This window comes from Oncorhynchus kisutch, linkage group LG12 (assembly GCF_002021735.2).
Source record: "Oncorhynchus kisutch isolate 150728-3 linkage group LG12, Okis_V2, whole genome shotgun sequence".
Classification (NCBI taxonomy): domain Eukaryota; kingdom Metazoa; phylum Chordata; class Actinopteri; order Salmoniformes; family Salmonidae; genus Oncorhynchus; species Oncorhynchus kisutch.
Genome location: NC_034185.2, coordinates 21,535,644 through 21,552,910, shown reverse-complemented (window position 1 = coordinate 21,552,910; position 17,267 = coordinate 21,535,644). Strand labels below are relative to the sequence as shown.

The following is a 17,267-nucleotide window of genomic DNA, read 5'->3' as shown; positions in this document are numbered from 1 at the left end:
GTAGCCCCGCATAGGGCTACCTGCCATCACATCATCTGGCTCCGAGGATCATCTGTCAGAGAACAGGCCATTCCCCAAACTATTTCATAAAATGTCATATTGCATTCCATCTTTGTTCATTCAGTTAAGCCTGTACTCAACTGAAGTGGGTCTAGGGTGTCGGGCAAGGTGGAGGTGATATGGTCCTTGACTAGCCTCTCAAAGCATGATGAGAGAGGTGAGAGCTGAGTGATAGTCATTTAGTTCAGTCACCTTAGCTTGCTTGGGTACAGGAAGAATGGTGGACATAACAAGTTCAAACAGGTGCCTTAATACAGGTAACGAGTGGAGGACAGAGGAGCCTCTTAAAGAAGAAGTTGCAGGTCTGTGAGAGCCAGAAATCTTGCTTGTTTGTAGGTGACCAAATACTTATTTTCCCTCATAATTTGCAAATAAATTCATTAAAAATCCCTACAATGTGATTTTCGGGATTTTTTTTTCTCATTTTGTCTGTCATAGTTGAAGTGTACCTATGATGAAAATTACAGGCCTCTCTCATCTTTTTAAGTGGGAGAACTTGCACAATTGGTGGCTGACTAAATAAATGTTTGCCCCACTGTATATGTTTATTCATATTCATATGCATAAGCATTCATAAACTCGTAAGCCTGTGAACTTGTTATCTTAATTAAGTGGAAAAATAGCACCAAAAGTTACAATAAATATTCACAAGGCAAGAATAGATGCCAACTTCAGCCTGAAATGTCCAAAAGATGCCAACAACTGAAATACTCTGGCTGCAGAGGTACTGGAGACAAGTGACTCACTGTTTTTCTGTAGATAGCTGCCTTTTTTTGGGTAATATTACATATTCCCCTTAAAGCTAGTCCTCTGAACCCAACCTAATCTAGACTCCTCCATGCTGTACACTTTCCTTAGCACCACCAAACATTGAATTGAGGTAAATCATGAGAATAATCAGGAACCACATCTGTTGCAATGCATATTCATATTTCCCAATGCTGTTGAAAACATCTTTATGCTTTGCAGTAAATAATACATTTTATATCTGCAATATTGTGTGAGACAAAACAAATCAAAGACGATGATTCCTTAAATCGTCTTTGGGATAGGGGACAGCGTTTTCACTTTTGGATGAATAGCATGCCCAGAGTAAACTGCCTCCTACTCAGTCCCATATGCTAATATATGCATATTATTATCAGTATTGCATATTAAACACTCTGAAGTTTCTAAAACTGTTTGAATGATGTCTGTGAGTATAACAGAACTCATATGGCAGGCTAAAACCTGAGAAAAAATCCAAACAGGAAGTGGGAAATCTGAGGTTTGTAGTTTTTGAACTCAGCCCCTATCGAATACACAGTGGCATATGGGTCATTTTGCACTTCCTAAGGCTTCCACTAGATGTCAACCATCTATAGAACGTTGTTTCAGGCTTCTACTGTGAAGGGGGGGCGGATGAGAGGGGATTGAGTCAGAGATCTGGCAGCAGCCTCGATCTCAGTCACGTGCATTTCACATGAGAGGTAGCTCTCGTTCCATTGCTTTTCTACAGACAATGGAATTCTCCGGTTGGAACATTATTGAACATTTATGATAAAAACATCCTAAAGATTGATTCTATACTTAGTTTGACTAGTTTCTACGACCTGTAATATAACATTTGAACTTTTCGTCCGATGTCAGGCTGGACCTGAACACGCGTTTGGATTTGTTACCAAACGCCCTAACAAAATAAGCTATTTGGACATAAATGATGGACTTTATGGAACGAATCAAACATTTATTGTCGAACTGGGATTCCTGGGAGTGCATTCTGATGAATATCATCAAAGGTAAGTGAATATTTATAATGCTATTTCTGACTAATGTTGTCTGCGCAACATGGCAGATATTTATTTTGGCTGTTTTGGGCTCTGAGCGCCGTACTCAGATTATGCTTTTTCCGTAAAGTTTTTTTGAAATCTGACACAGCGGTTGCATTAAGGAGCCATTTATCTACAGTTCCATGTATAACACATGTATTTTCATCAACATTTATAATGAGTATTTCTGTAAATTGATGTGGCTCTCTGCAAAATCACTGCATGTTTTGGAACTACTGAACATAACACGCCAATGTAAAATTTGATTTTTGGATATAAATATGAACTTTACCGAACAAAACATATATGTATTGTGTAACATGAAGTCCTATGAGTGTCATCTGGTGAAGATCATCAAAGGTTAGTGATTCATTTTATCTCTATTTGTGCTTTTTGTGACTCCTCTCTTTGGCTGTAAAAATGCCTGGGTTTTTCTGTGACTTGATGGTGACCTAACATAATCGTTTGTGGAGCTTTCGCTGTAAAGCATTTTTGAAATCAGACACTGTGGCTGGATTAACAAGAATGTTATCTTTAAAGTGGTGCCTAATACTTGTATGTTTGAGAAATTTGATTTGTGAGATTTCTGTTGATTTGTATTTGGCGCCCTACAATTTCATTGGCTGTTGGCGAGGGGTTCCGCTAGCGGAGGTTAACAAAGTTTTCATCATAGAGTTGTACTTTGAGGTGATTTAGAAGAATGGAGCAGAGACACAATGATCAAACAACAGTTGTCAGATGTTGTTCATGTAATAACAAATACTAGAAAATAAAAGATTGAACCATGCAACAATTAAAGGTCTTTACTTTCACTGCATGAAAATAGAACAAGTAAATGATGTTTCCATTCTTAGGCTGATTATTCTAACAAGGTGACAGGAGAAAAAAATAGCACCATGTGACAGGATGTCAAAATTATTTGAAATTAGATAAATAACAGATGCATAATATTCTGTTACTGAAGACTTCAACAAATCCAACGTGGGTTTAGTGTACACTGAAAGTACAACTTGAGACAGCAATAACACCTGGGACACAAGTAGACAAGGCAGACTTAGTGTACTTCTCATTGTATTTATTTGTGAATCAATACAGGTGGAATAAAGTTTTCATCATTATTACACTGCAAAAATGGCAAGCTCTTTTCCCATTTACATTGCATTGCATAATTCTATACACAGCAGTCTCACTCACTGGTGTGACAAGAAAGAAAAAGCATTATTAAATCAATAAAAGCAAAACATTGTCTCTTCAGGCTTCAGTAAAGCCCATTGAAAATAGAAATAGCATATTACAGTCAACGTTTTTCAAGGGCACTAAGTATGCTCTTTGAGATCAGCAATGTATCCATTCAATTATATTTAGTGATTGCTTTAAATGCAAGTTCTCAGTGCATTCGGAAAGTATTCATACCCCTTGACTTTTTCCACATTTTGTTACGTTGCAGCCTTTTTCTATAATGGATTAGATAGTTTTTTCCCCTTAATCAAAAAAAAATCCAAGATGGCACAACAGAAAGATGTGTTTGTTTTCATCCCATGTAAATATTGTCTTTTTCCGTTTTCTTTGTATACATTTCAATCTCTTTTGTACGTTTTCGAAATAAATACATTCCTGCAACCCGCCTCACCCAATGTAGTATGGATCAGCTATTTTTTTAGACCAACTAGAACTGCCATCACAGGCTAGCCAGCTAATTAGCTACTAGCTATTTAGTCATTGTTAGCCTCTGCTAGTGGTCTTTACCTCTAGCTCGGACTCCTGCCGTTTTAGCCTGGATAGCCCGGATAATACCTGCCAGTCTGCACAGCGTGATACCAGCCCTGATCATATCGGACTGCTCTTTTCAACTACATCACCAGATTCCTGCCGCAAGCTCTGGAGCTATTGTTGCTAACGCCCTTGTCCAGAAGCATGCGCCAGTTAGCCCCGAGCTAGGCCTGTCTCCCAGCTAGCAAACTAAGTACACCAAATACAACACTTCTCTTGCCAATTGGCCTGGACCCTTTGTCGACACGGAGCCACGCCGATCCATCATAACTTAGGAAGGACACCAAAAATCCAGATATTTCCATCCCTAACTATAACATTTTCTAACAAGATAGAACTGCCAAAGGGGGCGGAGTTTCATTCTACTGCAGAGATAGCCTGCAGAATTATGTCATACTATCCAGGTCTGTGCCCAAAGAATTCAAGCTTCTACTTCTAAAAATCCACCTTTCCAGAAACAAGTCTCTCACCGTTGCCGCTTCAGCCCCAGCTGTGCCTGGACTATCAACAGCCCTGCACCCCCCACAGTAACTTGCCCAAGCCTCCATATTTCCCCTTAAGCCAAATCCAGATAGCTGATGTTCTGAAAGAATTGAAAAATCTGGACCCCCTACAACTCAGCTGGGCTAGACAATCTGGACCCTCTCTTTCTAAAAATTATCCACTGCAATTGTTGCAACCCCTATTACTAGCCTGTTCAAACACTCTTTCGTATCGTCTGAGATCCCCAAAGATTGGAAAGCTGCCGCGGTCATCCCCCTCTTCAAAGGGGGAGCCACTCTAGACCCAAACTGTTACAGACCTATATATATTCTACTCTGCCTTTTTAAGGTCTTCGAAAGCCAAGTTAACAAACAGATCACCAACCATTTAGAATCCCACCGTACCTCCGCTATACAATCTGGTTTCCGAGCTGGTCATGGGTGCACCTCAGCCACGCTCAAGGTACTAAACAATATCATAACCGCCTTCGATAAAAAACTACTGTGCAGCCGTATTCATCGACCTGGCCAAGGCTTTCGACACTGTAAATCACCACATTCTTATCGGCAGACTCAACAGCCTTGGTTTCTCAAATGACTGCCTCGCCTGGTTCACCAACTACTTCTCAGACAGAGTTCAGTATGTCAAATCTGAGGGCCTGTTGTCCAGACCTCTGGCAGTCTCTATGGAAGTGCCACAGGGTTAAATTCTCGGGCCGGGGCCTCCCGGGTGGCGCAGTGGTTAAGGGCGCTGTACTGCAGCGCCAGCTGTGCCACCAGAGACTCTGCGCTCGCGCCCAGGCTCTGTCGTAACCGGCCGCAAACCGGAGGTCCGTGGGGCTGTGGCGGGCCGGGTGCAGTGCACGCTAACCAAGGTTGCCAGGTGCACGGTGTTTCCTCCGACATATTGGTGCGGTTGGCTTCCGGGTTGGATGCGCGCTGTGTTAAGAAGCAGTTCGGCTCGGTTGGGTTGTGTATCGGAGGACGCATGACTTTCAACCTTCGTCTCTCCCGAGCCCGTACGGGAGTTGTAGCGATGAGACAAGATAGTAGCTACTAAACAATTGGATACCACGAAATTGGGGAGAAAACGGGGTAACATCTAAAATAAAAAAATATTCTCGGGCCGACTCTTTTCTCTGTGTACATCAATGATGTCGCTCTTGCTGCTGGTGATTCTCTGATCCACCTCTACGCAGACGACACCATTCTGTATACTTCTGGCCCTTCTTTGAATACTGTGTTAACTAACTTCCAGACAAGCTTGAATGCCATACAACTCTGCTTCCGTGGCCTCCAACTGCTCTTAAATGCAAGTAAAACTATATGCATGCTCTTCAACCGATCGCTGGCCGCACCTGCCCGCCCGTCCAGCATCACTACAGTTCTGACTTAGAATATGTGGACAACTACAAATACCTAGGTGTCTGGTTAGACTGTAAACTCTCCTTCCAGACTCACATTAAGCATCTCCAATCCAAAATGAAATCTAGATTCGGTTTCCTATTTCGCGACAAAGCATCCTTCTCTCATGCTGCCAAACATACCCTCGTAACTGACTATCCTGCCGGTCATTTACAAATTAGCCTCCAACACTCTACTCAGCAGTCTATCACAGTGACATCTGTTTTGTCACCAAAGCCCCATATACTACCCACCACTGTGATCTGTATGCTCTCGTTGGCTGGCTCTCGCTTCATATTCTTTGCCAAACCCACTGGCTCATGGTCATCTATAAGTCTTTGCTGGGTAAAGCCCCGCCTTATCTCAGCTCACTGGTCACCATAGCAGCACCCACCCATAGCACCTGCTCCAGCAGGTGTATTTCACTGGTCATCCCCAGAGCCAATTCTTTCTTTGGCTGCATTTCCTTCCAGTTCTCTGCTGCCAATGACTGGAGCGAATTGCAAAAATCACTGAAGCTGGAGACTCATATCTCCCTCACTAACTTTAAGCATCAGCTGTCAGAGCAGCTCAAAGATCATTGTACCTGTACATAGCCCATCTGTAAATAGCCCATCCAACTACCTCATCCCCATATTGTTATTTTTGTTGTTGTTGCTCCTTTGCACCCAAGTATCTCGACTTGCACATTCATCTTCTGCACACCTGTCACTCCAGTGTTAATTGCTAAATTACTTCGCCACAACGGCCTATTTATTGCCTTACCACCATAATCTTACCTCATTTGCACACACTGTATATCGATTTTTTCTATTGTGTTATTGACTGTACATTTGTTTATTCCATGTGTAACTCTGTGTTGTTGTTTGTCTCGGACTGCTTTGCTTTATCCTGGCCAGGTCGCAGTTGTAAATGAGAAATACTTCTCAACTGGCCTACCTGGTTAAAACCTGTTTGGGATAGGGGACAGCATTTTCACGTTCTGATGAAAAGCATGCCCAGAGTAAACTGCCTGCTACTCAGGCCCAGAAGCTAAGATATGCATATCATTAGTATATTTGGATAGGGAACACTCTGAAGTTTCTAAAACAGTTTGAATGATGTCTGTGAGTATAACAGAACTCATATAGCAGGCAAAAACTTGAGAAAAATCCAACCAGGAAGTGGGAAATCTGAGGTTAGTAGTCTTTCAACTCATTGCCTATCGAGTATACAGTGTCTATGGGGTCATATTGCACTTCCTAAGGCTTCCACTAGATGTCAACAGTCTTTAGAACCTTGTTTGAGGTTTCTACTGTGAAGGAGGAGAGAATGAGAGCTGATTGAGCCAGAGGTCTGGCAGAAGGCCATGATCACACGTGCACCCGTGAGAGGTATCTGCGTTCCATTGCATTTCTAAAGGCAAAGGAATTCTCCGGTTGAAACATTATTGAAGATTTATGTTAAAAAACATCCTAAAGATTGATTCTATACATCGTTTGAAATGTTTCTACGAACTGTAATATAACTTTTTGAACTTTTTGTCTGAACTTCCGCCTGGACTTGCCCACGCCTTGTGAGTTTGTATTTGTGAACTAAACGTGCTAACAAAAAGAGGTATTTGGACATAAATGATGGACTTTATCGAACAAAACAAACATTTGTTGTGGAACTAGGATTCTTGGGAGTGCATTCTGATGAAGATCATCAAAGGTAAGTTAATATTTATAACACTATTTCTGACTTTTACTGACTCCACAACATGGTGGGTATCTGTATGGCTTGTTTTTGTGTCCCAGCGCTGGACTCAGATTATTGCATGGTTTTCTTTTTCCGTAAAGCTTTTTTGAAATCTGATACAGCGGTTGCATTAAGGAGAAGTTTATCTAAAGTTCCATGCATAACACTTGTATCTTTTATCAAAGTTTATGATGAGTATTTCTGTAAATTGATGTGGCTCTCTGCAAATTCGCCAGATGTTTTCGAGGCACAACATTACTGAACATAACGTGCCAATGTAAACTGAGATTTTTGGATATAAATATGAACTTTATCAAACAAAACATACATGTATTGTGTAACATGAAGTTCTATGAGTGCCATCTGATGAAGATCATCAAAGGATAGTGATTAATTTGATCTCTATTTCTGCTTTTTGTGAGTCCTTTCTTTGGCTGGAAAATGGCTGTATGTGTTTTTGTGACTAGGCTCTGACCTAACATAATCATATGGTGTGCTTTCACTGTAAAGCCTTTTTGAAATCGGACACGATGGGTAGATTAACAAAAAAGTTCAGCTTTAATTTGTTGTATTGCACTCGTGAATGTATGAAAGTTAAATATTTCGAAAAAATCTTTTTGAATTTTGCGCTCTACCTTTTCAGCGGATGATGTCAGAGGATGTTGCCCTAATAAGTTTTAAGTAAAGTTGAAATAAAAAATAAAAAATCTACGCACAATAACCCACAATGACAAAGCAGAAACAGGTTTTTAGACATTTTAGCAAATTTATAATAAAACAACAAATCAAATATAACATTTACATAAGTATTCAGACCCTTTGGCAGTGATTACAGCCAGTCTTATTGGGTATAACGCTACAAGCTTGGCACACCTGTATTTGGGAAGTTTCTCACATTTTTCTCTGCAGATTCTCTCAAGCGCTGTCAGATTGGATGGGAAGCGTCACTGCATAGCTATTTTCAGGTCTCGGGTTCAAGTCCGGGTTCTGGCAGGGCCACTCAAGGACATTCAGAGACTTGTCCCGAAGCCACTCCTGCGTTGTCTTGGCTGTGTGCTTAGGATTGTTGTCCTGTTGGAAGGTGAACATTCGCCCCAGTCTGAGGTCCTGAGCACTCTGGAGCAGGTTTTCATCAAGGATCTCTCTGTACTTTGCTCTTTTCATCTTTCCCTCGATCCTGACTAGCCTCCCATTCCCTGACGCTGAAAAAAATCCCCACAGCATGATGCTGCCACCACCATGCATCACCGTAGGGATGGTGCCAGGTTCCTGCAGAATGTGATTCTTGGCATTCAGGCCAAAGAGTTCAATCTTAGTTTCATCAGACCAGAGAAGCTTGCTTCTCATTGTCTGAGTGTCCTTTAGGTGCCTTCTGGCAATCTCCAAGTGGGCTGTCATGTGCCTTTTACTGAGAAGTGGCTTCCTTTTGGCCACTCTACCATAAACCTGACTGGTGGAGTGCTGCAGAGATGGTTGTCTTTCTGGGAGGTCCTCCCATCTCCACAGAGGAACTCTGGATCTCTGTCAGAGTGACCATCAGTTTCTTGGTCACATCCCTGACCAAGGGACTTCTCCCCGTTTGCTCAGTTTGGCCAGGCGGTCAGCTCTAGGAAGAGTCTTAGTGGTTCCAAACTTCTTCCATTTAAGAATGATGGAGGCCACTGTGTTCTTGGGGAACTTCAATTTTGCATAAATGTTTTGGTAACCTTCCCCAGATCTGTTCCTAGACACAATTCCTTCGACCTCATGGCTTGGTTTTTTGCTCTGACATGCACTGTCAACTGTGGGACCTTATATGGACAGATGTGTGCCTTTCCATATCATGTCCAATCAATTGAATTTACCACAGGTGGACTCCAATCAAGTTGTAGAAACATCTCAAGGAGAGTCAATGGAAACAGGATGCACCTGAGCTCAATTTTGAGTCTCATAGTAAAGGGTCTGAATACTTATGTAAATAAGGTATCTGTTTTTTATTGTTTTATACATTGCAAACATTTGTAAAAACCTGTTTTCAATTTGTCATTATGGGGTATTGTGTGTAGATTGACGAGGAATCTACACACAATCATCAATCAGATTAAGGCTGTAACGTAACATAATGTGGAAAAAGTCAAGGGGTCTGAATACCACCAGAATGCACTGTAAATAAACAAGTGAACAACAGTCCACGTAAAGAAATACCATTGTATATATGGACTTTTAGATTTAATTCATTCAACCAAACCCCTTCCCTGGGGTTAGTACCTTAAAGTAAACAGACACTTGTCACTGCTTCATAGGGCCTGAACAGAGCTTCCATTCTCAGTTAGAATCTCTCTGACCTGCTTGACATCAGCATCCCAGAGAGACCGGAACAGCTAAAGCCCTGTGCAGATGGGACTTTCTACATGATGAAAATGTCAGAGTTGCTGATTGTGATGCACTAAAGGAAATCTGACGCATTTGCACTACATTTCCAGTTTTAGTTTTTAGGTAGAACGAGCATACTCGTGGCACCACCCCAACACTAATATAAAAAGAGCCTATACTGTACAATAATATTACACATAATAGAGCTGATGATTGAAAATGACATTTCTCCAATGAGTCAATCACATTGGATATTCGCAGTACGCAATATGGCTGTCTTAAAAAAAATTACTTGTGCAATTCACATGTGCATTCAGTTTGCTTCCTCTGGGAAGAAGAATGGTTCTTTGTGCTTCACTTCCTTATCTGTAGACTTCCTTCTCCTGGCTCTGCTCTGCTCAGGGTAAAAAATAGTGGCCTCCGACCTTCGTTAGAGCTCATTACATGCCGATTCCTCTGCCGTCTTGAACATCAAGATTGAGTTGTAGATTTTTATGGCTGGACCCAGCTTGATGCTCATGATCCTCACTAGGTCAACCTGAGTCAACAGAAGGAAGGCTTCACCATCTATTTGCTGGACAAAAACATATGAGGGAGGGAAGAGTTAGAGAAGTCTCACGTTTGAAAATGTCCACCATCAAAGTGCTTTCCTAATGAACCTTTTTGCCCAAGGAATATGTTTCACTTTCAACCTCCAAAAACAGGCAGCTTAGACATAGTGGTGCATAAAGAATTCACTTCAAAGCCAAGGGTTTTTAAAGATTCTTCACCATACAAATGACCATGGCTCATTAGAGGGGGTGTTATTCAGGGATTGAGTCATATTCTACATTTAACAAGCAGTCGTAATATCTCCCGCTATTAACGCTGACAGAATGGCATAATAACGATGCTCTTGTTTTGGGATAACCTATGCATCCTTCAATCCTCCCATCCTATAGGGAGACCAACAGATGAATATATTCAAACAGTGCCTTAGATGAGCTGGTTTGCGCATGTAAGAGTGGTACTTGTGTTGCCTCTCCTCCCACAGACACTTACGTAAAACCCTCTTGTTCATTGTTCATACTTCCCGCAGCCGTTGGATAGGCACATAATTTACTTTTACTTGCCCACTGTAACATATGATTAGCCTAGGGTACTCAATCTAGTAGGCCGCTATAGTTTTATAATGGGCTGCAAAATAGTGGTTTTGTGTTGAATTTGGAGAGCAGTTTGACATGGGACATACACACGCATAGTCCCCAGTCTCCAGGATCCCAAGATAATGTGTTTTATTGGGTGCGCTCATGTAGCCAACTAGCGTATAGCCGTTAGAAGGATAGTTGCCATAAGGGTGAAATACTACTGTTAGTAAAGCACCATGGATAAGGTCATTAATAGTTATGTAAAATCATTTTTGCTAAATGTTCACCTAGGGTACGCAGCAGAACATTGTAGCGAATCCGGGAGCGCAGACTGACTTTTTTGTTTGTGCTCATAACACTCAATGGTCGTTAGAAGAGTGTACACCTATAGTATGAAATTGACAGGGGGAAGCTTGGTGTGTGTGTGTGTGTGTGTGTGTGTGCGAGCTAATAGATCATGTGCAGTGAGGCCTGTTTGAATGAGTGTTTTTAGTCATTAGATTGATGGCCATTAGTTTGTTTTGCCCCTAGTTTGTACCGCCCACACACACACACACACACCCACACACACCTGCATACACACACAACCCGCCCGTCTCTGTATGTAACAACGGTTCCTCCTTCTGAAAATAATCTGTGGCACAACCTTTTCCAAGTGCTAATACTTATAATAATATGGTAATTATGTGCTTCTTACTAAAGCCAATTCTAAAGTATAGTTTCACCAGGTCATCTACAGTAACTACCGGTAAGACATTTCAATGGTGGCGTGCACAGCATTAGGGAGCCAGGGAGACATGCACTTAAACAAATCCCCTACGTTAATCTTGAAATGTAACAGACTTTATTCTAAAAATGTTTACTTTATTTGCAAAATATTTGCACCTTATTCATGAAATATAGGCACTTTTTTTAATGCAAAAAATTATAATTCATGTACCATCACCGTCACTGTTTATTTGATTAATATTGTGATGCTCCAAATTGAATACATTTCACCTCTATATCTGACATGGTACAGGTGTCTTATTTTTTTAAGCTCATAACTGTGTGTGTGAGGTGTGTACTTATGTTTCAAAGTACATTTATTTAGGACTACCAAGAAACACTCTGTGTGACCCTGATTTAGCCCACTGCAGTAAAAGTTTCAACTCTGAGGCAGACACAGATGTGGAGACCACAGAGCGATAATGTGGAGGTAATGCATCTGATGAAACCAAAATGGGATCTTTATAATCCCACAAGCAGACAGTAAATGGGAAGTCCTTTTCCCAGAAGTGTGTGTGTGTATCAGTGGTCAGTGAGCTAAAAGCTGTAGTGTACTGAAACTGTACCTCATCTCTGAAAGTGTGCACATGTTCGTTACAGCCTGGAAGACCTTGGATGAACTCAATCACCTGTAACACATTGAACATCATGGTTAGTACAGTTATCCAAATTACCCAGAAAGTTATTTAGACTGCAAGAAACAAGGTTTATCCAGTACCTCCTCCACTGTCCACACAGCCACTTTGCTTGAAGTGATGCCAGCCACGGTGGGTAGCAGCTTGCTGTGCTGGTCCCAGCAGAAAGGAGTGCTGCTGGGGGATGGCGAGGTGCATGGCATGAACACTGACTGGTGAAGGGCTTCCTGTAGTGTCAGCTCTACTGTATGGAAGAGAAGAAAATAAACATACAAAACCTTGAATGAATTAACTTAATTTGAAACAACAATGGATCTGTTGCTGTGGCTACCTGTAGATAAACTGCTTGATATTAAATCAGCAAGTGATCTGATGGAAGTATCTAGAAATGCTAGAAGAAACAGAACGCAGATGCTTGACGCTCACTCCTAACCATATTAGGAACCAGGGGCAACCAGTTTAATCAGATAGTGAGTTAATGCTGACTGTTACTTTGCTCCAGGCATAAACACATCTTTGAGCATCTTCCAAAGATTATTTCCTAAAATGTATAATTGGTAGTGACAATTCAAGTGAAGCAAAATATTTTGATGTTTTGAGAGTAATTCTAAAGTTTGATGGAACATAAAGATAAATGTTTCCCCGGGAGGAACAAATCTACTGTAGCAAGAGAGGGAGGACCACTTAGAAAGGTTTCAGCCAATAGCAAAGGCCACAGTCACAAACGGATGGGTCATAACTCTTAGTACAAATTGAATGACAGTTGTGACACAGCAACTTCATGTTACTTTACTTTGGTGGATGGAGAAAACTAACAACAAAGCACTCAAGGACAATATTATTCATGTTTCAGGGAAATGGGAAGTATTTTTTGGAAGAGTCTTCTCTCACCATTCTGCTGAGTAAATACCTTTGGGACATGTGGTGTTATATATGAAAATGCATGTTAGAGAATGACCACTACTCATTAAATCTATAATATACAGCGGGGTCCGAAATTAAAATGTAATTAAATTATATTGTATGCTCCAAAAAATTGGGAATTATTTTTTATTTTATTTTATATTAATACAATTGCTCAGATAAAGAGATTCTGTATAACAAGTAATACTATTTTCTCAAAAGGTAGGGCTCAAAATGATTGACACCCCTGTTTTCAATACATCACCTTGCGAGGATAACGGCACTGAGTCTTTTTCTAAATTATTTTATGAGTTGGAGAACACATTGGAAAGGATCTTGGCAGTGGCGGCTCACCCATTAAGGCGTTAGGGACGGCACCTCACTGGTGATAAACTGTTAACAAATATATTATATCATTCATGGATTATATTTTAAAATGCTGATAAAAGTGTGGTAAACATTTACATTTTCCGGTTTCAAAATGATATTGTTTAAAACAAGCTGTTCAGTTACCTACTAGTCAGCCTCTCAGTAGTGCTGAGTGATTAGTGCTTTTTGAGGTAGGTACGGTTTTGATTCGATTATTTAAAAAATAATCAGGGTTTTTTATACATTAAATGCATTATGAAATAAAGCTTTTTAATGGAAATTCCAAACCCTGAAATAGTGACAATTAAATTTCCAAAACATTGAACATTTTGCAATGTCTCTGTCAGGTCCACATTGGGTAGACATAAATAGAAAAATAGGAAATTATTATGAAATACTAAAATATTTAAGTTGTGTATATTACTTAGTTTTTATTTAATAACTGAATTATTTTTCATTTGTTAAAGTCATCATCGCATCTCTGCTCATGCAGTAGCATTCTGCCAGCTAAACCTAATGTTATCTATGTGCTCCCCATACTGTACTGTCTTTAGTCATCCTATTTAGCTAGCCTGCCTAAATAGTGTAGCCTACATACAGTATGCTACAGCACTGTCTGATTAAATAATTGTACTCGTTTTTCAAAGTAGATAAGGCATACTTTCACAAACTGTCTCTGTCCCTCTCGTTGTTGTGTTCTGTACATTCATCTATCGTGCGGTCTGTGTGGAAATCTAACCTAACGTAGCAGGCGTAAAAGTGTATCCATCCAGAGATCTACAGTACCAGTCAAAAGTTTGGACACACCTACTCATTCAAGGGTTTTTCTTTATTTTCACTATTTTCTACATTGTAGAATAATAGTGAAGACATCAAAACTATGAAACGACACATATGGAATCATGTAGTAACCAAAAAAGTGTTACAAAAAAATCCAAATATATTTTATATTTGAGATTCTTCAAAGTAGCCACCCTTTGCCTTGATGACAGCTTTGCACACTTTTGGCATTCTCTCAACCAGCTTCACCTGGAATGCTTTTCCAACAGTCTTGAAGGAATTCCCACATATGCTGAGCACTTGTTGGCTGATACAGGAATGAGTAGGAGTGTCCAAACTTTTGACTGGTACTGTATATATAATGACGAGATGCTCATGTCTCCGGGACCTAACAATGGGAGTCGTTGTCGAACTAGGTTGAATATTTGCTTAAATGAAAACTACAACACTCTTAAGCCCAGCATCCCACAAAATTCTTGCCTTGATTTCAGTTGTAAATTATTTAAATTCTCTCTAGCGAAATGCCGCATTGGGCTCACAAGAACCCCTGAACTAAATGGAATTCAAGAAATTTAACCAACATTGGCCAATTAGTTATTTAAACCCGGAGAAAATAAATGTTGGTTAATCACTCAGCACTACCCTTCAGTGATTCTGCCAGCAGCAACAGCTCCGCGTGCGCATAGGCCCGGCGAACATTGTTTGGATTGTTTTACCAGCCATTTGCTATGAGGGGGAACTGCCCCAATGAAATCGCAGGATTTCATAGAATAAATTATAACAGCACAAAGTAAATGGATCATCCTGTGGCACTCAAAACCTCTGGGTCTGCTCTAGTCTCCCTCCCAATGAGTCTCCTGCACCAGATGGCTTGAGATTAGATCTGCTCTATCAGGTACAGATGGCACTAAAGCTAAAAGCAAATTGTAATGAAATAAATAATCATAACAGTCACCGGAGTCTGGGACCTGATAAACCGGACATCTACATCCAACAAGAGCCGAAGGACTGAGAGATACACTAGCTCAAACCTTCTCTTCGTGGATCTGGTAGGACAAAAAAGCATGACAGTGGCTGGCCAATTCCCCCCATGGTATTCATAAACTGGGTGTATCACAAAGCATGATCAAATTAATTAGCCAGCTATAATACATTTTTAGAAACATTGAGAAATAGTTTGGTACATTTTTGGGTCAAATTAACCAGTTATCTACCGTTGATAAGCATCTAGCAAGCTATAGCTAGCTAGTTAGCTCCCATTCCAAATTAGTCTTTCTAAACTAATATGTGACTAACTCAGAAATATTAAGTTGTTTCAGAATGAAACTAGCTAGCACATCATGCTTTGTGACATGTTAGCTAGCTATCCCCATTTAGATCATGTATTTTCACTTATTGCATCTGCATGCTTGTTGAGTTCTCCCAGGTGCACCCGTTAGTTCGTGAACTTGCTGCTTGTTCTAAATAGTATAATCTAATCTGTTCAAAACAGTGGCAGCATATGCAGCATTTGTCATTCGGTTTTTGACATGCAAAAGTGAAATGTATTTATGCTGTTGTTCAAATGCACAGACTGCTTCTATATCTTCTCAAAGAAACGATCAGTAGTTCGAAAACTTTGCATCATATTTTTGTCATGCTGCTTTGTTGACAACTCCAACGACCCCGCGCCCCTGGTATACAGCCAATCAGTGGCCACCACTGGATCTTAGACCATTCCTCCATACAGAATCCTTCCAAAGCCTTGATATCATTAGTCTGCGCTTATGGACTGCCCTCTTCAATTTAAACCACAGGTTTTCAATGAGGTTCAAGTCCAGAGACTGAGATGGCCAATGCAAAATGATGTTTTTCTGTCGAATGAACCATTTCTTTGTGCAATTCGATGCGTGCTTGGGGTTATTTTCTTGCTGGAAGATCCACTTGCAGCCAGGTTTCAGCCTCCTGGCAGAGACAACCAGGTTTTTGGCTAAAATGTCCTAGTACTGGGTAAAGTTGATGATGCCTTAACCATAACAAGGGCCCCAGGACCAATGGAAGCAAAATAGCCCCATAACATCCACCACCATTTAGTAAGTAGGGGTAAGTATGTGGTATAGGGTTCTTTTCTGCACATGTATTCTAATTGAGACTGCAAACCCACAACTGGAGCGCGTAGTTCAGTAGCTCTATTTTTATGTCATCTGACCAAAGCACTGGTTCCAATCCATGTGCCAATGCCGCTTACTAAACTCAAAAATACATATGTTGGATGAAATGAAATACAGCTATTTGGCCACGCACACCAGGGGTGTGTTTGGCGTCGAAATGAGAATGCTACCTAAATTTGTTTTGTGTGTAAAAAAAATAGATTTTGAAAGAAGTAGCGCCCCTTGTGTGCACTGCCAGTAATAACATATATCACGGTATGTGTACAGGAACGGTATGAAGGTATGAAAATCTGAACCGCCCAACCCTAACGAAAACTAATTCTGTCTGTCTTTGGTATTCAAATAATATTTGCTTCCAGCTTGCTAGCCTTTGTTGAGTTCTGACTATAAACTTAAAATATTGTTAACTATCAGGTACTCTATTGAAATATGTCTTTGTCTGTTCAGCTGTTCGATCCTTTGGGTGAATAAACTTTGTTGGAGCTTTTATAGTGTCCGACAGTTTCTTACTCTGTTATTTAGAATCTAACACCCTTCTATCCCTTCAGAAGAGTGAGAACTCACAAAGACACAAAGGACCAGAGCCTTTGATGCTCTGACACAGGGACATCACACAAATAACCCTGAATCCAGAGACTGTACTGTAGAAGGAGTGAGTCATTCCTATTGCGTTAAGGTTTCGTATTGCTTAATGGTTATGTTCACACTACACTACAAGGACTGCTTTGGTATGCGGTGCAGTTTGGTTTCATTTGGAGAGGATGTGAATGTTGGAATTTCGCTCAATAAATCAACTGAAACCAAAGGAGCTAGGACAAGAAACAAGATATATTATCTGTGCCAAAGACATGAACATTTACATAATTGCACTGTGAAAAACTGTTTTGACAGCTTGTGCCTAGCCCTGGCACGACAGAGTAAGGGGAGAGAAATCCCAAGA

The 17,267-nt window shown here is 40.6% G+C and overlaps 1 protein-coding gene across 2 annotated transcripts in view; it reads right to left on the bottom strand.

The window, feature by feature from the left end:
* Positions 1 to 9,472: 9,472 nt before the first annotated feature.
* Positions 9,473 to 17,267, bottom strand: part of LOC109900697 (lethal(3)malignant brain tumor-like protein 3) — a 41,914-nt gene continuing 34,119 nt past the window's right edge. Inside the window, exons 20-22 of one of the 2 annotated variants that reach the window (XM_020496442.2) lie at positions 12,209 to 12,369; positions 12,057 to 12,119; positions 9,473 to 10,169 (exon numbers count right to left, since the gene is read on the bottom strand). In XM_020496442.2, the coding sequence (XP_020352031.1) occupies positions 10,026 to 10,169; positions 12,057 to 12,119; positions 12,209 to 12,369 (368 nt within the window). In that variant the 3' untranslated portion in view covers positions 9,473 to 10,025. The remainder of the gene's footprint in view (positions 10,170 to 12,056; positions 12,120 to 12,208; positions 12,370 to 17,267) is intronic. The other variant, XM_020496443.2, reaches the window with a different exon arrangement.